The sequence below is a fragment of the Balaenoptera musculus genome, chromosome 1, assembly GCF_009873245.2.
Source record: "Balaenoptera musculus isolate JJ_BM4_2016_0621 chromosome 1, mBalMus1.pri.v3, whole genome shotgun sequence".
In the NCBI taxonomy this organism is placed as follows: domain Eukaryota; kingdom Metazoa; phylum Chordata; class Mammalia; order Artiodactyla; family Balaenopteridae; genus Balaenoptera; species Balaenoptera musculus.
In genome coordinates this window covers 4,235,726-4,257,319 of record NC_045785.1, presented here as the reverse complement: position 1 = coordinate 4,257,319, position 21,594 = coordinate 4,235,726, and the positions used below count along the sequence as shown (strand labels likewise).

At 60.5% G+C, this 21,594-nt stretch overlaps 1 protein-coding gene across 3 annotated transcripts in view; it reads left to right on the top strand.

Annotated features, from left to right (window-relative positions):
* Positions 1–21,594, top strand: part of CHD5 (chromodomain helicase DNA binding protein 5) — a 63,129-nt gene that overhangs the window by 8,055 nt on the left and 33,480 nt on the right. For all 3 annotated transcript variants that reach the window (XM_036831479.1, XM_036831487.1, XM_036831471.1), the window contains exons 2-11: positions 2,103–2,230; positions 9,886–10,065; positions 12,490–12,608; positions 13,200–13,438; positions 14,849–14,973; positions 16,200–16,323; positions 16,931–17,097; positions 17,277–17,498; positions 18,575–18,781; positions 18,995–19,206. In XM_036831479.1, the coding sequence (XP_036687374.1) occupies positions 2,103–2,230; positions 9,886–10,065; positions 12,490–12,608; positions 13,200–13,438; positions 14,849–14,973; positions 16,200–16,323; positions 16,931–17,097; positions 17,277–17,498; positions 18,575–18,781; positions 18,995–19,206 (1,723 nt within the window). The remainder of the gene's footprint in view (positions 1–2,102; positions 2,231–9,885; positions 10,066–12,489; positions 12,609–13,199; positions 13,439–14,848; positions 14,974–16,199; positions 16,324–16,930; positions 17,098–17,276; positions 17,499–18,574; positions 18,782–18,994; positions 19,207–21,594) is intronic.

Genomic DNA, 21,594 nt, shown 5'->3' with positions numbered 1-21,594 from the left:
TGGCCCTCCAGGTGTGGGGGGGAGGGGCATTCACTGGGCCACCAGCGTCACCAGCGCCCTCTAGCTGCACCCAGAGTGTGGTGATGGGCGCCTTCCCCCTCCCCGCTGGGGACTCTAGGCGGCAGGGTCCCAGGCCCTGGGGTGGACCCCTCTGGAGGATGGGCGGATGTTGGAGCGCCCAGGATGTGTCGGCATGTCCAAGCATCTGTGGGTCTGACGCGTTCAACAGCCAGGATGTTTTACTCTAAAAGTTTTAGACTTCCTGGGCGGGGTTGGGGGCCTATCATTTAAACCCGATTCAGTGAGGACACTGCCCATTTCCCATATGAAAGTCTCCTGCATGGCCCTGGGACTTTCTGCCCTCCTAAGGGTCTCCCAGGGTGGCAGCCCCACAGTGGGGTCCCGCTCGAGGCAGACCCCAGACCGAGCGAGACTCCCTGTCATGTCCCCCCACCCCCGTGGCGCTTCTCCCTGCCCTTCACTCCCGCACCCCCCCCCACCCCCGTGCACATGGGCAGTGAGGGGCGTGGGATGGGGGATAAGCCGCTGGTGTGGAGGCTGGCTGGCTTGTGGGCCCCTTTTGTGGACTCTTTGGAGGTTGCACCGGTGCCTTCTGGAAGCTTCCTTCATTCCAGGCAGACAGATGCATAGCTCTAGTCTGGGTGGTTTGTTCTTGCGGTGTCTTTTTGCTGCCGTTTGCCCCCAAGAGGGCCCTCCCGCTCTCCGCACCCCCAGCCCTGGGGCCCACGTCCGGTCCCAGGAACCCAGGGCTCGTGCCCTTTCTCACCCCTGACTTCCTGGGTGGGAGTTAGGCCCCAGCCACGGGCTCCCTTTGGGGGCAGCAAGAAGCATGTAGCCTGCAGCTTCTTCTAAGATGCCCACGTGACACACCTGCCTGCTCCCCCCAGCCTTTCCAATGCGTGAAGGAATGAGGATTCAGGAAAGGCGGGCAGCTTCTAGAAAACCCACCTCTCTGTGGACCGTCACATCGTCCCGAGCGCCCAGCGGAGTGTGTTTGGCATCCTGCCTTGTGTGTCCGGGTACCTGTGATGGGGAGTGGGCCTGGGCAGGTGCGGATGGGGACCAGGCAGGGGAGGCAGTGTGGTCCTCGAATCCCCATTAAGGGAAGCCCTGGCATCCTCCGTGCTGGTCTCTCCTCCAAGCTCCCGGGCACTTGCTCCAAGGCACCAAGTGGTCCTAGGGTGATGTGACCTGTACGTCCCTGTCATCCTGCACTCACAGGCTGTCTCCTGGCCACGCCGTGGCCCTCTGGAGGGCAGAGATGGGCCTCGACCCCTCCCTGGGCCAGCTGGAGATGGCTTTGTGACTCCGTGGGGCTGCTTTCTCCCTGGGGAGCCATGTCCACAAGGCCTCTTACTCGGTCATTTGTTGTTTTTTTTTATTTTTAACATCTATTTTATTTTATTTATTTATTTTTGGCTGCGTTGGGTCTTCGTTGCTGCGGCACGGGCTTTTCTCTAGTTGTGGTGAGCGGGGGCTACTCTTCGTTGCGGTGCACGGGCTTCTCATCTAGGTGACTTCTCTTGTTGCGGAGCACGGGCTCTAGGCACACAGGCTCAGTAGTTGTGGCTCGCGGGCTCTAGAGCGCAGGCTCAGTAGTTGTGGCGCACGGGCTTAGTTGCTCCGCGGCGTGTGAGATCTTCCCAGACCAAGGCTCGAACCCCTGCCCCCTGCATTGGTAGGTGGATTCTTAACCACTGCGCCACCAGGGAAGCCCTGGTCATTTGTTTTTGCTTCAGTTTCCCAAGCACTGTCACAGCAGGGTAGGTGGTTATTGTTCCATTTTACAGGTTGAGAGGAGGAGAGGCCCAGAGAGGTGGGGTGATGTGACACAGCCCAAGGGGCTGGGGTTCCACTTGGCAGGTCTGGGGGTGGCTTTGAGGGGTTGGGGCAGGGGAACTAGGCGGAGAAGGTGGGGAGGGGTGGGGATGGGCTGGGGAGGGCAGGGTGGCCGTCACCCGGCACAGTTGGGTGGCAGAGGAACTGACTGTCCCAGCGGGCCCTGCCTCTCACTCTGTGTCCCTGGGGGTCTCCCTGAAGGAAGCAGCGGAGTAACCCCCTCCCACTTCTGATTCTTCCAGAAGAAGAAGATGGTGGCCTTGAAGGCTTCGATGACTTTTTCCCCGAGGAGCCCGTGAGCCTTCCCAAGAAGAAGAAGTCCAAGAAGCTCAAGGAGAACAGGTGCAAAGGGAAGAGGAAGAAGAAAGAGGTGAGTGGAGTCGGGGCTGTGCTGGGGTCTCAGCTGCTCCTCCTGGGCCTGCAGAGAAAGACCTGGGCTCCCAGGACCATCTGGTGGAGGGCTGCCTCCAGAGAGCTGAGCCTGAGTGAGAAACACCAAAACCAGTGTCCCCACGGACACCTGCCCCGAGATGTATCTCAAGTGTCCTGTCCTTTTTTGGCCGCATAGTGCGGCTTGCGGGATCTTAGTTCCCTGACCAGGGATTGAACCCTGGCCACGGCAGTGAGAGTATGGAGTCCTAACCACTGGACAACCAGGGAATTCCCAAGTGTACTTTTTTATTTTTGGCTGCGTTGGCTCTTCCTTGCTGCGTGCGTGCTTTCTCTAGTTGCGGCGAGCGGGGGCTACTCTTCGTTGTGGTGCGTGGGCTTCTCACTGCGGTGGCTTCTCCTGTTGCAGAGCACGGGCGCTAGGCGCGCGGGCTTCAGTAGTTGTGGCTCGCGGGCTCTAGAGCGCAGGCTCAGTAGTCGTGGCGCACGGGCTTAGTTGCTCCGCAGCGTGTGGGATCTTCCTGGACCAGGGCTCGAAGCCGTGTCCCCTGCATGGGCAGGCGGATTCTTAACCACTGTGCCACCAGGGAAGTCCCTACTGTCTTCTTAAACAGGGTGTTCTGGGGTGTTTATTCTTTTCCCCTTGGTGGCTGTTCTGGGCCGTGACAGCACGGGGCCCCCGGCGCTCCCACCCCTTCGCTGAAGGGCCCTTGTTCCCGCTTGCATCTGTGTCCGCTGCCTCTGTGCTCTTGGCAGTGCCTTCTGCTGCCCCTACGTATCTGCTTCCCGGCAGCCGTCTGTCCCTCTAGTCTGCTGCTTCCAACCTGTTGTGAGTTGGAATCCTGGTGAACAAGATACAAATGGGAGAAGAGTAAGGAGACCCCGGTGAGGGATGGGTCTCCTATGAGTAACTCGTGTGAGCCTTTCTAGAATGCCCCACGCGGACTCACTTCATCCTCAACATCAACCTTGGGAGTCAGGGGCAGGGATGATTATCACCGCCCGACAGAGGGAGAAACCGGGGCTGCCTTGTAGCTTAAAGCCCTCGGCACTTGGAGGGGATGGTCATACGGCAACGTGGGGACTCCCGTCTCCCACCTCGTGAGAGCTGCCACCTCTCCTCGGCGTCACTCGATCCTCCCGGTGGCTTTATGGGGAGGGGCTGGTGTGCACCTTGCTTTACAGATGAGGCTCAGAGATGAACTTGCCAGGGTCACAGCAACACAGCTGAGATCTGGCCCTGGGGATGTCCGGCTGCCCCCTGCCCCCCAGCCTGGTCCTCCCCTGGCCTGCCTGCTCCGAGGGGAAGCGCTGTCGGTCCTCTGGCCTTCTCTCCTCCCCTGCCCAGAGGAGACCCACCTGGCCTGGCCTCACAGGGGAGGCGGTGGGGGAGGTGGTATCGCCCTCGGTGGCCCCGGGACAGAGTAGCAGTGTGTGCGGGGGCCCTGCTGGGATGTTTTGACGTGGCCTCAAAGGCCACTGTGGGCCTCTGGCTTGTCCCCTGCAAGGCTTTGTGCGGAGGGGGCCGTGGTTATGACTTAACTCTGGAGGGTCCCCAAACAGGCTGCGGGGGCGGGAGGGAGGAGACTCCTGAGGACAAAGGGCTCAGGATGGTGGGCAGGCGATGGGCGGTGGACTTTCTTCCCCACGTCTCCCCAGGCCACTGCCCACACCTGTCTGAGCCTTGCTTCTGTGTCTGTAGTAAGGGGAGCCTCGCCTATGCACACCGCCCTGCTTGTTTGGGGGCAAATCAGATATGGGCCAACAGGGCGTCTTCACGTGAGAGGTGCCACGGGGAAGGCCAGTGGCCCTTGGGGGCATCCAGGGTGTCAGCCTGCAAGCGTCTGGAGGGCAGGGCCGGCCCTGGGCGGTGCCCCGGGTCCCCATAGTGGTTAGCTCCGGGCTGGCCTGCCTGGAGCTCAGGGACTGGGGCAGGGAGGTGTCAGCCCCACCTCCTCCAGCTGGAACCACGCAGGTACGTCCGGCCTGTGTTCCCTGGTGAGCTTGGGGTCAGCATTTCTCACCAGGTCCGCCCCCTGTTCGGCTCTCCTGGCTCCCGGGAAGGGCCTCCTTAGGACAGCTGCCCTGTCCAGGCTCCTGGCCAAAGCTGCCCCGGAGCCTCTCCCTGCCCGCTTGCGGCCACACCCGGCTGTTCCTCTCCTCTGGCGCGCATAGACGACCCTTTCTCCCCGCAGAGGGACCCTGAGCCTCCTCCGAGCCCAGCACTGCCCCTGTCCGATGCCACCCTCCATCTCTGCTGCCCCTCAGCTTTGTCCTCACTGCCTGGGCTCCTGGCATCCTTCCAGGATTGACAGGTCTATCCCCTCCTGGGACACCCCACCCCTAACCCTGCGGCTGGTACGTGGGCTGCACGTGGGAAGGTTTGTGAGCTGCAGCTTTCTGTCTCCGTTACCCAGGAGGGGCAGTGGAGGCAGGAGAGGGGAAGGGGGGACCCATGCCTGGAGGCTCCCCCCACACCCCCGAGGGAGGTGCTGTGGACCGGGTCCCCCTGCTGTGGGGAGGGGGCTCCGAATGCCCTGCTGCAGCTCCCCCCAGCCCCTCCCGCACCCTGGCCCGCAGGTCTGTCTTTGTTGGGGGCAGAGGTTAGATGGCTCAGGGCTGGCGGGGCCCTGGGGTGCAGGGGCTGACTTCCCGGTTGAAGCTCTGAAATCTTGCTCTGTTGCGGCCACTGCTGTCAGCCCTCAGACCCGATGCTCTGTGGCTGCGGGGTGGAGGTAGACCCTAGGGTCCTGGGGCATCCCGCACAAGCACCTTCTCCCCAGCTCCTCAGCGATTTCTCTCCTTCTCCCGAAGCTTCTTTCTTGGGAACTGGGAGGGAGGCTAGGCCAAGGCGGGCAGTTCCACCTGGTCCTTGGTCTGCCCAGTTCCCAAATGCCGATGAAGGACCATCAGGGCTGCCACGGGTTGCCCCGCCTCCCCCCCTCCCAGCCCCAGGCTGGGCTGGGCTTTCTCTTGCCCTGCCGGCTACAGGGTGCAGCAAGACCCTCCCCTCTGCCCTGCTTACGAAGGAGGCAGGAGGTGGGCAGTGTCTGGACAGCAGGGAGGCGGGGGGAGTTTGGCCAGGGGAGGTGGGGGCCAGTGGTCTCCGAGGCCAGGGGGGCTGGTGCTTGCCTCCCACATGCCTGATCACCCCGCTCACCCAGGTCTCCTGTCTCCTGTCTCCTTCCTCTGGCCCTACGGGACACGGGGTTCGGTTCTCGTCTCTGAGCCCGTCTCTCACTGCTGTGGCTTGAGCATGGCCTCTGTGCTGTATCCATCTCTTGCTACCTCTTCCTGGGTCTCCCTTGCCCTCCTTCTCACTCCTCTGCATTTCTTCTCCGCCCACCTCTTCTTCCTCCCCCCCTCCCTTCCTCTCTCCTCCTCTCCTCCATTCCACTCTCCCTCCCCTCACTTCCTCTCCCTCTCTCCTTCCTCTCTCTACTGAGATGCAATTCTTGGATCTCAAAGGACATGGAGGCCAGGGTAGACTGGAGGGCCCCGCAGATGACCGGGCAGTGCCAGCCAGGCCCCCAAGGTGGCCCTCGGGCCACTGCTGCCCCCTCCCCAGCATTGCTGAGAGCCTGGCTTGGCAGCTGTCAGATGTCAACAGTCTGAGCATGCTGCAGCCAGAGAGCAAGATCCTGGCCGCCATGTGCACACTGCCCGCCCGCCCGCCTGCAGACCCCGTCCTCAGGATGTGGGGAGGGGAATGTCACCCCTTTTCTCCTTTTCATCCCCAACCAGGTGGCCCCAACACAAGGCTCTGGGTGGAGGGAGCAGAGGGCCCCCGGTGGTGGAACCCATGTAGCAGCAGGTTTTTTGGGGGTGGGGTGGAGGGACAGGCAGCAAGTCGTGAATTCTGATTTACATAAAATAACCGGGGCTTCGGCCGGAACCTGAGCATATGTAGATGAAGCTCCTTGTCAGACCCAGCGCAGGAGGGAGAAATGATTTCAACCTGTGCTGCAGCGGTTACCATAGCAACCAATTATTCAGTGCTAAATTATAACTGTTTATAACACTCGTGAATGGGAAGGCTCATATTTCATTCTTTCTTTTTCCCTCTCAGTCTTGAAGGACCCCAAATTGAGAATGACCAACTCTCTGAGTCCTTCCTTTTGAGTTTAAATGCCTGCTTTTTAGAGAGATGTGGTGTGTGCTGAGAGCTGGGCGTAGAGGGAAGGGAGAGAGAGATGGGAGGCCTGGATCGAAAGACATCTGCAGAGCTGGGGGAGGAAGGGTGGGCATAGACTGCCCACTCGGGGTCCCCAGGGCCTTCACGGGTGGCATGCCGTGCCTTCAGTGGGCCTGGGGCTCAGGGCAGAGACCCCTCCTCCCTACCCCCAGTTCCTCGCACACCCAGCCCGGGCGTAGGATTTAAGGCAGCTTTGCAGATGGATTCTGTTGGGACTCCAAGTTCACTTAGATTCTTCTACCATCCAGGGCATCCGCTATAGTCACGCCTGGGGCTGCTGCAGCCCAGAGGACAGCATCAGGGTCACAGCCCCGACTGGTCCTGATGTTCAGAGCCCACAGTGTGGCCCGGGGCTCAGGTTGGTTCAGGGCTTTATTAGGGCATTTTTGCTCTGTGCCTGTGTCTCCTCCCTGAATGTGGCTTGGCACGCACTCTCGTAAGTTTCAAGATACCGAATGGTTAGTCTACTCCTGGTTCTTGGTCGTTCCTCCCCTTCTTGCCACTGGCTGACCTGCATCCCTCCGGGTCCTGCTGATGGGTCACTCCTCTTCGAGTTGTTTTCAGAACCACTCGCTGCCCTTCCGCTTGCCCCCTTCTCTGCAAGGGAAGAGTTTGGAAAAACAAAACACAGGAGAAAGGAGGCCCTGGTCTAGATGTGTCTAGATGCGCCCTGGTCTAGATGTGTCTGGATACAGAGAGACGCTGTGGATACAGACTGATTGTACCATCGGGAAAGCCATCTCCAAAGACCTGTCCTGCACCCCGCCCTCCACCAGCCTCCCGGGTGGGCAGGGGGGCTTGGACGAGATCCGGGTGCAGGCGGGGGGAGAAGGCAGGGCAGAGAGGGGATCAGGGAATGGGCGGGGAGTCGGAGAATTGAGGAATCTGAGTCTTCTCAGGGCAGGGAGAGGTCTGCTCCTTCCCTGAAACGAGGGGCTGCCATCATTGTCACCCCCGGTGGGCCGCTGGGGCGCTGACTGTCCTGCTGTAGCTCCGGCTCATTCCTCGAGAAGGAACTTTGCCCTCCTGCTCCCCCACTTAGCCTCGGAGTGGCTGCTGGGCTAACACTCCTGGCAGTGCACAGCTTGGGACCTTCTGCCAGACCTGCTCCCCCCCCCCCGCCCACTGTGCACACATCGACAGGGCGTCCGCTGGAGGTGCCTTCCCCGCCTCCCTGCCTCCCTCCCTTCCTCCCTCCCTCCCGCTCCCTCTGGGCCCTGCGTTCAGAGCTGTGCTGGCCACTCCCCGCCTCTCCTGCACTTGGGATGTGGCGTGCAGGAGGATGTGTCCCCCTCAGGTGCGGCCACAATAGCCCCTTCTGTTGGCGTCCTGTTGCCTGTCTGCACTGTAATTGTTGCCCAGCTGCAGGCACTGTCCATGCACTTGGCTTTAGTCCAGCCCCGATTTGCAGAAACGAGGGGGGATGAGGCTCGTTGTGTCCTCCGGTTTGTGGTCCTGGCTGCATCTTCAGCTTCCGAGCAGAGTTGGGGGCATCATGGGTACTTGGGACTCTCCTACTTCAAAATGCTTAAGGCCTTCTCTCTCACATGATCTCCTTTGTTCCTCTTACCGCCCTGTATGGCATCCCCATTTCACAGATGAGGAGGCTGAGGTCAGGATGCTGCAGTGACTTGCCCAATTCCTGACTAGCAAGGGTCAGAGCTCCGAGACAGTCTCTGTCCTGCAGCCTCCCCGGGGAGCCCCCGGACCCACCGTGGGTCCTCCTGTCTCTTCCCTGGTCTGGTTCGTGGGGTCCCCAGGGCAGCTGAGGGCCAGCCCCATGCCCCTCCCTCGGCGGGCCCCACAGCCTCTGTCCGCGGTGCTGAAGCTTGTGGCGGTTTCCTCCTCCCATCCTTACCTGTGCGGGGATGTGGCTGGGATTGAGCCTGTCTCTCAGGTCTATCGAAGGGTACTCTTTCCAAGCTGGCCAAACTCGGGGGAAATGGACATCCCTGTCTGACCCCTGCCTCCCCAGAGGACCGAGGCAGGGCTGGGAGCTGTGGCCATGAGCCCTGGGAACGGGATCGCGTGCAAGGCTGTCCTGCCCTGGGTGGGCTCTGGCAGCAGCCAGGACCGGCGCGCTGCCCCTGGAGCCCGGTGTGGCCGACCGAGTCAGTATTCCGGGAAACACGTGGGTTCTGGAAAGGCCCAGAGGCCCTGCTGCCTGCCAGCCACCAGCCAGCACACTGACTCAGCAGCTTAATGGGCATAAAAGGTTTGGGAGCCGGGAGCCGGCGGTAGGGAGAGAGCGAGCTGAGCGGCAGGAGAGTCAGGAAGTGCAGGGACCCCACGGGTGGGTCCTTTCCCAGCTGTATCTCAGCAAGAGCCTCCCTCCTGGGAAAAGACTCTCCACTCCACAGTGCGGCTGGAAAGGGCAGAGCGGGCTGGGGGCCTCCCAAGACAGATCCACGGCCCTTGCTGCCCTCCTTCTTCTCTGCCCTTCTTGCATCTGCTCCTTCCCCTCCCCCCTTCCTTCCTCTCCCTCCTCCCCTCCTTCCTCCTCCCTCTCCACCTCCTCTTTTCCTCCCTCCCTCATTGCTCTTTCCGGAGCTCACATCCTTCATTTCTCCAGTTCTTTCTTCATCTCTTCCGTGCCTCTCTTTGCTCACGTTGAAGACAGTAAACCACCAGCATGAAGATGCCAAGTGTCATCTTCATTGGCGCATCCGTGCCTGGCGTCTCCTGCAGACCCAGGCCGGGGGGGGGGGGCCTAATCAGCCTGCTTGCCTCTTGAAAAGCCCCACATACACACCCTTCTCAGCTTTCTCGCAGGGGCAGTGCCTTTCTGAAGGGGATGCTCTGTCTGTAAACACCCTTATCTCCATATAAATGGGCCATTTTCTGCCTGTACGGAGGGAAACTAAATCAAGGAAACCAAGCTTAAGAGCTGCCTAAATTACTTTGTCTCATATTGAGATGAAGCAGCCAGGGTGCGGGCGGCGGGGAAGGTGGGCTTGTGCCTTAGCAGCGTCCGGAGAGCGCACAGGCGGATGAAACTGGGATGTGCGCCCTGTGTTAATCATAGGTTTCACTTGACACACAGACTCCATAGGATGCAAAGATACACAGAGAGGTGAGGAGCTGGGAGCCGGGGCGGAAGTTGGGGGCTCTTCTCCCCCGTGGACAGCATTTTGGTTTTTGGCTCTGGGCGTCACGTCCTCTCTACGAGTGCCTGGGTCCAAGCGCCATCGCTGACACGCGTTACAATCCCAAAGTCCATAGAAACCTGAAACAGGTCCAAGCCGGCTGTGCTGAGCTTGCCTGGTGGGGGCGCGTGTCTTCACCCGAGGCCTCGACTCACCTGCACAGCACCATTTGTCACCAACCAGTCATTTGGGACGAGACCCTTACCCCGTGCTGGCTCAGGGCAGCCCCTCTGCCTGGGACTCTGCATTTTCTTTGGGCCCCTGTTGTCCTCACCGTCGACCTTTCTCTTCCAGGGGAGCAATGATGAGCTGCCGGAAGATGAAGAGGATCTGGAAGAGAAGTCGGACAGTGAGGGCAGTGACTACTCCCCAAATAAAAAGAAGAAGAAAAAACTCAAGGACAAGAAGGAGAAAAAAGCCAAGCGAAAAAAGAAAGATGACGACGAGGACGACAACGATGACGGATGCCTCAAGGTAACCCTGAGGCCGGGCTGGGGGACACCTGCTTGGGCGGGCTGAGCCTCCTGCTGTCAGCTCCCTGCCTTCTGACCCGGGAGCCCCTGTGGGAAAAGGGCCAGAGCATCCTTTCCCACGAAGGGTCGTCGGGGCGGATGGGTCTGTGGGTGTGAGTGCACGCGCGTGAAGGTTGGACACAACTTGGTGAGAAAGACTGTAGCCACAAGTCTCGGAGACACATTAGAAATAACAGTGGATGACATTTAGGAGTTTGGGGAAGAAGTCGTGCGGCCTCTTGCTGATGTACTGTCTGCTGTCTTGCCCAACTTGAGTGGTCAGCTGCTTCTGAGGAGAGCGATGGTCTGAACTCAAGTTTGGTGTCAGGAACCTCTTGGTCGGAGCAGTCTGGGAAAATAAAACAAATGGAGCTTTTGCTAAGAAGAAGTGGCTGGACAGCTCCACTTATGGTGGAAGGGGGCCTTAGTTAGCACGTGTTCCGAAATTCATCCCACGTGGGCACCCAGGAGAGTGTCCCAGGGAGCGAGAGTCAGGGAAGCTATATCGATGGGCCTGCAGCTCTCCCCTGGGAAACAGCCTCTTCCCGGTGAATGTGGGGCATGATGTGGCCCCTGGAATGTCAAGGCCGCTCCTTGCGGGGGCTCCACGGGGGTGGGGGGAGGGGCCGAGGGTAGGACGGCAGACGGGCTCTGGGTCTCTGGGTCCTGGGTCTCTGGGTCGGGCAGCGGCAGATGACAGATGACAGCACCTCACCCGGGAACCTCCTGTTGCCTTCGATCTTTGACGAGGCTCAGTTTGGGCTGGCCGTGGATTTGAAGATAAGTGCTCCGTAAATGTTAGTACAGTGGCTGCTGGGTGAGGCAGAGGTGGTGACTATCAACGACTGAAGTTGGGAAGTGCCGGCGGTGTCCCGACACCCAGAGGGAGCTCATTAGTTGGCAGGTGTGTTATGAGTCACCTGTGACTGATGACGGCTGAGAAGCTGACAGATTTGGAAGATGAACTTACAGGAGTGATTCAGGGTCGTCCTGTAATAATGTCATCGCTCACTTGCTGCTCTGCTTCGTGGTGGGAACCTCCAGGACTGGCTGTGTGTCAGGAGCAGGTTGGCCGAGGGAGGGGGTCCCACGTGGGAGCACCTCTGAACTGCCACAGAGAACAGGAGGCCGGGAAGCGGGTCCCTTGGGGCCGAGGGAGGCCGTGTGTTCTGCCCGGGTGGCCTTCCCTTGCTGGAGCAGACAGCCCAACTCTGAGGGGCTTAGGCGGTAAAAGGGGTCTGTTGGATCAGCAGCCCTAAGAGTTGAGAGGCAAGGGGGCTTCCAGCTAGGGGGACCCAGTGGTGTCATCCAAGGCCCTGTTTCTTTGCCTTTGGAGGGTCAGCTTTGGGTTCAGGCCAGGCACCCTCGTGGCTGGGAATGTGTGTAGCAGGAGTGCAGGGCTTCATGGACACCCCCTGCCCCATCCAGCAGGAGGGAAAGCTGGCTTGTGTCCTAGCTGTCCACACAGGAGAACCAGAGGTGCCCCTGCCTGGACCGGTTGAGTCACGTGCCCACCTGGATCAGTGACTGTGGCCTGGGATGGCATGTGCTGATTGGTGGAATGGATCAGTGGGTGGGGCTGGCGCAGCTCAGGGCTGCCTGGAGCAAATGGGAAATTGGGGTGAGGGCCCTGTTCCAAGTACCTGTGCTAACTCCCTCCCTCCCGTGAGGCAGGCGCTGTTATCCCCATTTTACAGATGGGGAAACTGAGGCATAGAGAGGTGAAGTAGCTTGTCACTCTCACTGCTAGTATGTGGCAGAGCCAGGACTAGAGCCTGCATCTGTCCAGCAGGTTCCAATCTCATAGCCAGCACCACCGCCCACCCCTCCCTTCCCAGCCATCCGGGGTCTGCTTTTGTGACCTGACGCCTGGGCTGGCTGTCTGTGTGCCCTTGGGAACTCGCGCACCTCCCTGGGCTTCAGTGCCCCATCTGGAGAGTGAAGCAGGAGCCGAGGGACCCTCTCTGGGCTCTGCCCCGAGCTGGGCCACTGCCCTGACCAGGGCACACCTTGCTGGTCCCAGAACCCGCAGTGGCCTGTCCTTTCACGAGGTCCAAGTGTGACTGTACTAGGTGATTTCCTGGGGCGGACAGAGTGAGCCCTGTTATTATTCCTGCCCTGGCTTCCCTCCAAACCCCCACATTAACCCCCCAGGCGTGTGGCCCGCACCCCATCATGAGCTGGCATCTGGGCCATTCCCACTGATCAAGGGGCTGGCGGCCTGAGATGCTGTAGGATGTTTTCAGTAGTGGGTGAGAACTGCTTTTGTTAAGTTGCTGACATAATCCCCCTGCTTTTCCGAGGCACCCTGGGTGGGGCCCTGGTGGGGGGTGCAGGGTAGAGGGACCCCCACCTCTCATTCCACCTCCGGCCCGTGTGTCTGTAGGAACCCAAGTCCTCGGGGCAGCTCATGGCCGAGTGGGGCCTGGACGACGTGGATTACCTGTTCTCGGAGGCCGACTATCACACGCTGACCAACTACAAGGCCTTCAGCCAGTTCCTCAGGTGGGCCTCGGGGCCACCATGGCTGGGCACCCACGGAGACTGCCCTCGAGGCCTGCCTCCCCCGGGGGCACCAAGGGGGGCGGCCAGAGGGACAGGGCCCCGGGCTCCTGGGGTGGGCTGCCAGGCTGACCTTGACCCTGGGCAGAGCTGGCAGGAGGGGCAGGACCCTTTTCATCTCAACAGGTGGTCCTGCTTTCCCTCGCTGGTCCTACCCCCAGGGATGGCGACCCCAGTCATTCCCAGGGGTCTTAAGCCCCCGTGGCCACACTCAGCTCTAAAAGAAATGGGACTGGCCCCCCAGGGTCCTGCTGCTGTAGGCCCCTGCCTCCGGCCCCTCGGGTCTTACAGGGTCTGAAAACCCAATTAGAAGATCACCCGCCACGTAAACAGGGAATCAGGAGCCTTGGGGGTGGACTACTGTCTCTGTCTTGATCCTCTTCCCTGCCCTCCTTTCTGCCCGGTTTTCCCAGTTTGCTGCATATCCCAGGTGTGGGACCTGGGAGAAGAAGGGTGGGCCCTGCGGGGGGTCACATGGGGGTCTCATCCCCTCCATGGGGCTGTCCTCACCCTCCTGCCTCTCCCCCCACACAGGCCACTCATCGCCAAGAAGAACCCGAAGATCCCCATGTCCAAAATGATGACCGTCCTGGGCGCCAAGTGGCGGGAGTTCAGCGCCAACAACCCCTTTAAGGGCAGCTCGGCGGCGGCAGCTGCAGCGGCAGTGGCCGCGGCCGTGGAGACAGTCACCATCGCGCCTCCGCTGGCCATCAGCCCCCAGCAGGCACCCCAGCCTGTGCCCGTCCGCAAGGCCAAGACCAAGGAGGGCAAGGGTAAGGCTGCACCCAGTCCTGCTGGCAGAGGGCCCCCAGGCCCTACAGTCCAGAGTGGGAGCAGTGTACAGTGAGAGTATGGAGTCCTAACCACTGGACAACCAGGGAATTCCCAAGTGTACTTTTTTATTTTTGGCTGCGTTGGGTCTTCCTTGCTGCGTGCGTGCTTTCCCCAGTTGCGGCGAGCGGGGGCTACTCTTTGTTGCGGTGTGCGGGCTTCTCGTTGCAGTGGCTTCTCTTGTTGTGGAGCACGGGCTCTAGGTGCGCGGGCTTCAGTTGTTGTGGCACGCGGGCTCAGTAGTTGTGGCGCGTGGGCTCTAGAGCGCAGGCTCAGTAGCTGTGGCGCACAGCTTTAGTGGCTCCGTGGCACGTGGGATCTTCCCGGACCAGGGCTCGAAGCCGTGTCCCCTGCATTGGCAGGCGGATTCTTAACCACTGCGCCACCAAGGAAGTCCCCTGACCTGGATTTTGATGGGGGGGCAGAGTGGACACTGGGGACCCCTTGTTTCCGCCCTAAGGAGCTTTGGTTTCTGGGATGATGCCTCCCTTTACCAGGTCCCACAGGGGCCCCGGTGGGTGAGTGACCGCGGGCTTTAGAGACTGCTCCCGCTCAACTCCCTTGCTGTCTGCCCAGCCAGCCTTCTTTCTCATTTCCTCTCGGGCTCCAGCTGCTGAGCTATCGATTCCCTGAGCTGCCTAGTCAGAGCCTGAAAAATTGAAATAGATTTTCCGTGGCGCCGCTGAGGTTGCAGCTGGGCTCCCAGACCCAGCTCTGTGTGTGTGATGTGGGTGGCGGAGGGCCTGGGGCGAGGCCACCTGCCTTCAGGCCCCCACTTTCCCTGCTCGGCCTGGTGGGAGAGGCTGCTGGGGGGTCATTACTCCCCAGGTGACTAATTGTCCTGTGACCAGTTCCATAAAAACAACCTCACCCCTGCTGGCCACCTGGGAGCCAGCATTTCCTGGGGATGATGGGCAGAGGTGGGGGCGGTCTTGAGTGGTGCCGGTGTGGGGTATGGCAGGCAACCTGGAGGCTGGCTTCCTGCCCTAGCACATCCCTCCAGGGCCTAGGTATGGTCCGCAGGTGGGTGGGTGTGCCCTAAGTGGCCCTGGGGGCTGGGGGCTCCACTGGGGACAGCTGCTTTCGGGGAGAGGGCTGGGACAGGGCTGTTCCCAAGATGGCAGCACAGCGGCCAGAGCAGGGACTGGGCCACGGTTACTCTCTGGCTTCCCCTTCTGCTGTGCAACTTTAGCGAGGACGTCCCCTTTCTGAGCCTCAGTCTTCTCACCTGAGAAGGGGCAACGGCAGAAACCATCCTTTCCTTAAAGCGGGTTCTCATGAGGCCGAGTGAAAGCACGGCGGTGAGTGAGTGAGCCGTGGCGGGCGCTGGTTATTCCACCCGTGCTTTTCAGGGCCTGGAGTGAGGAAGAAGATCAAAGGCTCCAAGGATGTGAAGAAAAAGGGCAAAGGGAGAAAGGTGGCCGGGCTCAAGTTCCGCTTCGGAGGGGTTGGCAGCAAGAGGAAGAAAGGCTCCTCGGTGAGTGTGAGTGTGTGTGCGTGTGCGTGTGTGTGTGTGTGCGTAACATACAAAGGCTGGGTGACGTGGAAAGCAGGGCTATCAGTTTATTCTCCTGAACCAGGCAGGGGGCAGGTCTTGTACACACCATCCCCCTGCCCCCACCCCGGACTCTCCCATTCTACATTCAGGCCTGCTGGGCCTGTTTCTCCACCTGACTGGTGAGGGGCTCAGCCTGGATCCTTCCAAGGGCCCCTGTAGCTTGGACTCTGGGTGGGTAGCTCTCCTGCCCACCTTGCTGAGCTGGGGGCTCAGTCCCGGCTCCTTCCGCCCCAGCTGCCTCTCCATCTGGGCAGCAGGCGGGAGAGTCCTGGGGGGCGCCTGGACGCCCAGATGTGCTGGGAGGGCAGGCCCCAGGAAGGTGGCATGTAGGCAGGATAGGGCTGGGCTGGAGCCCTTCCAGGGCCAGCTCTGTCACCAGGTTTGGAATGACCCTAAGTCCGTGTCTGAGCCTTTGAGCCCTCTTTCTCCGGGGGTGGAGGCATTCACCCCACTCCTGCCCCTACAGGGCACCTGTTTGCCTCACCTGACAGCAGAGATGGAAGCCATCTCTTTGTTCCTTCGTAGGGGCAAGTGAAGGGTCTCAAGTTTAGCTGCTGTGGAGGGGAGCACGGGGCAGCAGGCATGGTCCAGCCCGGAGCTGGTGGTCCAGCTCAGCTTAGCTTTTGAGCACATACTAATGTGCTAGGTCCTCTGCTCCACCACGGTGGCTCCTGCTCTGGAGCTACTCACAGTCTGGAAGGGTTTGGGCATGTGCACTGGGAGAGAGCCAATGACAGGCAGATGGGACACGTCGGACCTGGCACAAGGCTGTGCAACAGGTCTCATTAGGGAGAGATCTGGGAAGGCTCCTTGGGGGAGGTGTCCTTAGGGCTTCCCCTTGAGGGATGTGTAGGAGTTTGGCAGGGTGGAGGGCAGGGCCTGGGAGAGTTCTGGAGGTGGAGAGTGTGGGGAGGGTTTGAGGGCTGGAGAGCAGGGCTTGGGGAGGGTGGAAGGCCATCATGCTGGACCGGTGGGCTGAGGGTTTTCTAGCTGGGTGGAGGGATGAGATGAACCAGAGATAGACAGCACTGTGCCTCTGGAGCCTCCACTGTGCCCTGCCCCACCCCTGCCCCAGGCCTGCGAAGCCTGGAGATGAGCCCCCAGGGCTGGCTCTGGGCTCACAGGGCCCTCCCCTGCACCCACAGAGCGAGGAGGAGGAGCGGGAGGAGTCGGACTTCGACAGCGCCAGCATCCACAGCTCCTCCGTGCGCTCTGAGTGTTCTGCCCTGCTGGGGAGGAAGAGCAAGAGGAGGCGCCAGAAGAAGAGAAGTAAGACTCCTGTCTGCAGGGTTCCCGTGGCCACCACAGTGGATGTGGGCATGCAGAGCCCCCTCGGGGAGCGGAGAAGGGCACCCTCAGGCCTCAGCAGGCAGCTCCCCTGTGCCTCCCTGGCCTCTGTGGTTAGGAGAGGGGGTCCTGTCCAAGTGAGTCTGCATACGTTAGGGACCCGTGATGTGAGCCACCCCAGGGCATTTGCACTGGCAGAGGGGGGCACAGGAGAAGGAGTTGCTTCTTAACCTCATCCACCCTCTACCCATGTATCCCCTCACCCCCATTCCCCTACCCATCCTCGTTCCCTCTCTCTATCCTCGTTCCCTCTCTCCATCCTCGTTCCCTCCCTCCCTTGCCATTCATCTTTCTGTGCATTCACCCATCTTTCTTCTTTCCTTCCTCCTCCCTCCTTCCCTTCCTTCTTTCCTTTTATCCATCTCTTCACCCCTTTGCTCTTTCAGTCATCCTGTTGACCCTGTCTGTCCATCCACCATCCAGCATCTATCGAGTGCCTAGTATGTGCCAGGGCAGCCTGGCGTGGAGATTGCTTGTGCACTGGGAGTGGGAACAAGGCCCTCCATGACTGCCTCTGCCCCCTCCCCAGTTGATGACGGTGACGGCTATGAGACGGACCACCAGGACTACTGTGAGGTGTGCCAGCAGGGTGGGGAGATCATCCTGTGCGACACCTGCCCGAGGGCCTACCACCTCGTCTGCCTGGACCCAGAGCTGGAGAAAGCTCCCGAGGGCAAGTGGAGCTGTCCCCACTGTGTAAGCCCTTGGCAGACGCGCGCCGGGGCGGGGATTTTGTCTGTGCCTGGCTTCCGGACTCCTGCACGGTCTTCTGGGGCAGAACATGGGGAAGTGCGAGTGGGAGGGAGGGAGTCGCTCCCTGGTGGAGGGGGGGGGTCCTGGTCCAGGGTGCCTCCACCTGGACTCCCCCCCTCCAGGAGAAGGAGGGGATCCAGTGGGAGCCGAAGGACGACGACGACGACGAGGAGGAGGGCGGCTGCGAGGAGGAGGAGGACGACCACATGGAGTTCTGCCGCGTGTGCAAGGACGGCGGCGAGCTGCTCTGCTGCGACGCCTGCCCCTCCTCCTACCACCTGCACTGCCTCAACCCGCCGCTGCCCGAGATCCCAAACGGTGAATGGCTCTGCCCGCGCTGTACTGTGAGTGTTACGCCGGCCCGCGCCGAACGCCCCACCCCCGGCAAGGCCCCGCCCATCATGACCAGGCCCCTCCCCCGGCAAGGCTCTGCGCACAAAGGTCACACCCACCGAGGCCCCGCCCCAGCAGGCCCTGTCCACCAAGGCCCCGCCTCCGCCGGCCCAGGCCACGCCCACCACGCCCATCGCCATGCTGCTCCAGGCCTCACCTACGAAGGCCCCGCCTGGCTCTCCGCCTACCAAGGCCTCTACCCGCCCCTTCCCATCCAGGACACGCCCCACGAGTACCCGCCCCCGCCCCCTCCCCCGTCCCCGCCGGGGCTCAGTCAAGCCCCTCCCATCCGCCCCGAGTCCCGCCCACCGCCTCACCCAGGCCAGCTCTGCTTCGCCATCCCCTTCACACTTTCTGGAAACAGCCGCTCTGGGAAGAGAAGAGCGGTGGTGATAAACCCACCACCGCCCACCATAGCCACCGTTTACTGGGCATCCCTCTAATGCTTACTGAGTTTTCCAGTACCAGGCCTTTTGTTATTCCCATTTTTAGATGAGAAAACTGAGGCTCAGAGAAGTAAAGTGACTTGCCCAAGGCCACACAAGGCTGAACTGTCCACTCAGACTCAGCCTGGACCTGGCTCTTGTCCCAGGGCTGGGGGTGGCGAGAGGGTAGGAGGCCTCTGGGGCTGGGGCCTCAGGTTCTGCGGGGAGAGGAGAGCACTCTCCGTCCCTCCCCCCCATTCACTGTAGGCGTTTGAAGGCCACCATGCTCCGAGTTGTCCCCAGCCCACCCCCAGTGCTGGGTCCCCCACCCTCTGGATCCTGGGCTGTGCTGTGCCAGCCCTCGGTTACCTGTGTGCATATGGGCTTCCGTTATGCGTGTGTATGTGTGTGTGCACGCGTGTGTGTGCAGACCTGTATCGCCTCATCAGCGTGCACGGCATGGGTGGTCTCCTGAGGACAGAGTGGTGTCTTGGAGTCACCGTGGTGCTGTCTGACTTGGAGCAGTACAGCTTGTTGGAGGGAGCCTCGGGGTGGGGCCCTGCAGCTAAGCCCTGAACTTGGGAACCCATCTCTGTCCACAGTGTCCCCCGCTGAAGGGCAAAGTCCAGCGGATCCTGCATTGGAGGTGGACAGAGCCCCCAGCCCCCTTCATGGTGGGACTGCCGGGGTCCGACGTAGAGCCTGGCGTTCCACCACCCAAACCCCTAGAGGGCATCCCGGAGAGAGAGTTCTTTGTCAAGTGGGCTGGGCTCTCCTACTGGCACTGCTCCTGGGTGAAGGAGCTACAGGTGAGGCACCTGGGCAGGTGCGGCTGTGCTCAGGACCTAAACGCCCTGGCCAGCTCCCTGAGTGAGGGGCATTGTTGGGAGTTGGGGAGGGGGAGGCGGAAGGTGAGGACTGTCCTGCTTGGGACCCAGGCTGGGGGCTGGGGGAGCTGGGTTGGGGGACATGGGGGGTCACGCCCATGTCCCTCCTGTAACCTCTGTCCCCTTCGCGAGCAGCTGGAGCTCTACCACACGGTGATGTATCGCAACTACCAAAGAAAGAATGACATGGACGAGCCACCGCCCTTTGACTACGGCTCTGGCGACGAGGATGGCAAGAGCGAGAAGAGGAAGAACAAGGACCCCCTCTACGCCAAGATGGAGGAGCGCTTCTACCGCTATGGCATCAAGCCCGAGTGGATGGTGATCCACCGCATCCTGAACCACAGGTGTGTGCTCGGCGGGTGGGGCCCTGAGCCTCGCTGGAGGTGGGTGCCTGCAGGTCTGGGACACGCCGGCCCCTTCAGCCTGCTAAATGGGCTCAGGACCACGTGTGGGTGTGGTAGGGGAAGGGGCCCCACTGTCGGCGATTTGACTGTCCAGCTGGAGGGGTCCTCATGCACCTGGGTACATGGATGCACGCATGTTTACACTTGCATGTGCACGCATGTCACTCTCGTGGTAGGAGAGCAGCTCCCAAGTCATATGTCTAAAGGGGCAACTTGACGAACGGCCAGCGGAAGTTGTAGATGGGACACTTGGGGGGTCGGGACCCTTGTGCTCCTGGGTGTCTGCTGACGTCAGTGCTTGATACCTGCCGGAAGGTCCTGGGGACCAGGGTGGGCCTGAGCTGTGGGCTGAGTACATGCTTGCTGCTCCTTTATAACACGGCTAACACCACCGAGCGCCATCTACCGAGAGGTAGGCGTTTTATTTCCGCCTTCGTGTTTATGGATGCCAGTACGGTTAAGTCACTTGCCCAGAGTCACACAGCCAAGAGACAGGGGTGCTGGGATTGGAACCCATGCTTTTCTGACAGCAGGACTTGCTTTCTTAGCCACTGTTCCAAACCCCATTGCCCCTGCAACAGCTCTTTGTTGAGCAGTGTGAAATTGCCCAGGTGACAGTGGTCAGAGGCTGCAGAGGCCAGACGCAGAGACCAAGGCAGGGGCCCCCCCGGACTCCGAGAGTTTGGCTTTGGTTTGGTGGGGAGGTGGGAGCTCTTGCTCATTCGTTTTTTTTTTTTAATTAATTAATTGATTAATTTTATTTATTGTTGGCTGCATGGGATCTTTGTTGTTGCGCGTGGGCTTTCTCTAGTTGCTGTGAGCAGGGGCTGCTCTTCGTTGTGGTGCGCGGGCTTCTCATTGCGGTGGCTTCTCTTGTTGCAGAGCACGGGCTCTAGGTGCGCGGGCTTCAGTAGTTGTGGCACACGGGCTCAGTAGTTGTGGCGCACGGGCTTAGTTGCTCCGCGGCAGGTGGGATCTTCCCGGACCAGGGCTCGAACCTGTGTCCCCTGTGTTGGCAGGCGGATTCTTAACCACTGTTCCACTAGGGAAGTCCCCCTTGCTCATTCTTGAGCTCAGGCGCTTGAGAACCGGCGGTGGCTGACAGGTGGGCTCAGGGTGGGGCCCATGGAGGCTCTGTCTCGGGGGGACTTGGGATCCCTCCAGCTGGACAGGGTAGAGTAGAGTTTAAGAACCTGATCCTGTCACTCGGATTTCAACCCTGGCTCCCATTTTCCGGGCTCTGTGCTTCTGTGTTTCTCATGTGAAATGGGATAATGAGAGTACCCACCCCACAGGGCTGCCGTGGGGGTTCAAGGAGTGTGCCAGCGCCTGCTAGCATGGCCGTCAGGAAGATGGGCCAGGGGAATTTGAAAAAGTACCCCCTTGACTATGAAATGCCTCCTCTTCCCATCCCCAGCCCTCACTGTGACCTGAGCCCCCCGTTGAACTGATCCACAATTTTTTTACCTTTGTTAAATTGCATGTTCAAAACAAAAGTGGCAAGTTTTCTCCCTGCCTTCAAAGCGGGGTAGATGAATTTCCTCCAGTTGTATTACCTGAATGGAGTCTGAGTAATAACCAATCATTTATTGAAAAAAAAAAAAAATCCATCGGTTTCCATGGTGACTGGGGATTGGTCTCTCTGTCCGTGGTCCCCAGGCTAGCCGTGGCACCCCCGGCCCTGCAGCGCTGCCCCGGCTCGGTTGCCCAGTGCACTCAGGTTGGGTGGGAGGCCCCAGGACCCTCCCAGGAGCCATATTCAAGCTGCAGTGCAAGGTGCTTCTCTGCAACAACCCCTCTGGGCTGCTGGCTGGGCCATCAGGTCCCTGTGTCCCCGGGGGTCTTTGGGAGAGGGCATCCCACCTGCAAGAATTACATTCGTTTCTACTTTGCAGGGATTGGCCCCAGACCGGGATGGGCACCCCTCCAGTCCTTGGGAGGTTTTTTCTTTTTTTTTTTTTGGCCACTCCGTGTGGCATGCGGGATCTTAGTTCCCCGACCAGGGATGGAACCCGTGCCCCCTGCAGTGGAAGCTCGGAGTCTTAACCACTGGACCGCCAGGGAAGTCCCTCTTTGGGAGTTTTTAAGCGAGAAAACAAAGGTCTGTGGTCAGGGGAGAACCATCTGACTCAGAAATCAAGAATTCCGGGAGAATCCTCATGACTGAATGGGATTCACGGCCACCGAGGATGGAGGACGCTGGTTCTGTGCTCCCCCATTAGCGTGGCCTCCCAGATGTCCCTCTGCTCTGCCACTCGACCCGTGCCCTCCTCCCTCCCTCTCACTAGCTGTGTGGCCTCGGCCAAGCTGCCTCACCTCTCTGGAGTC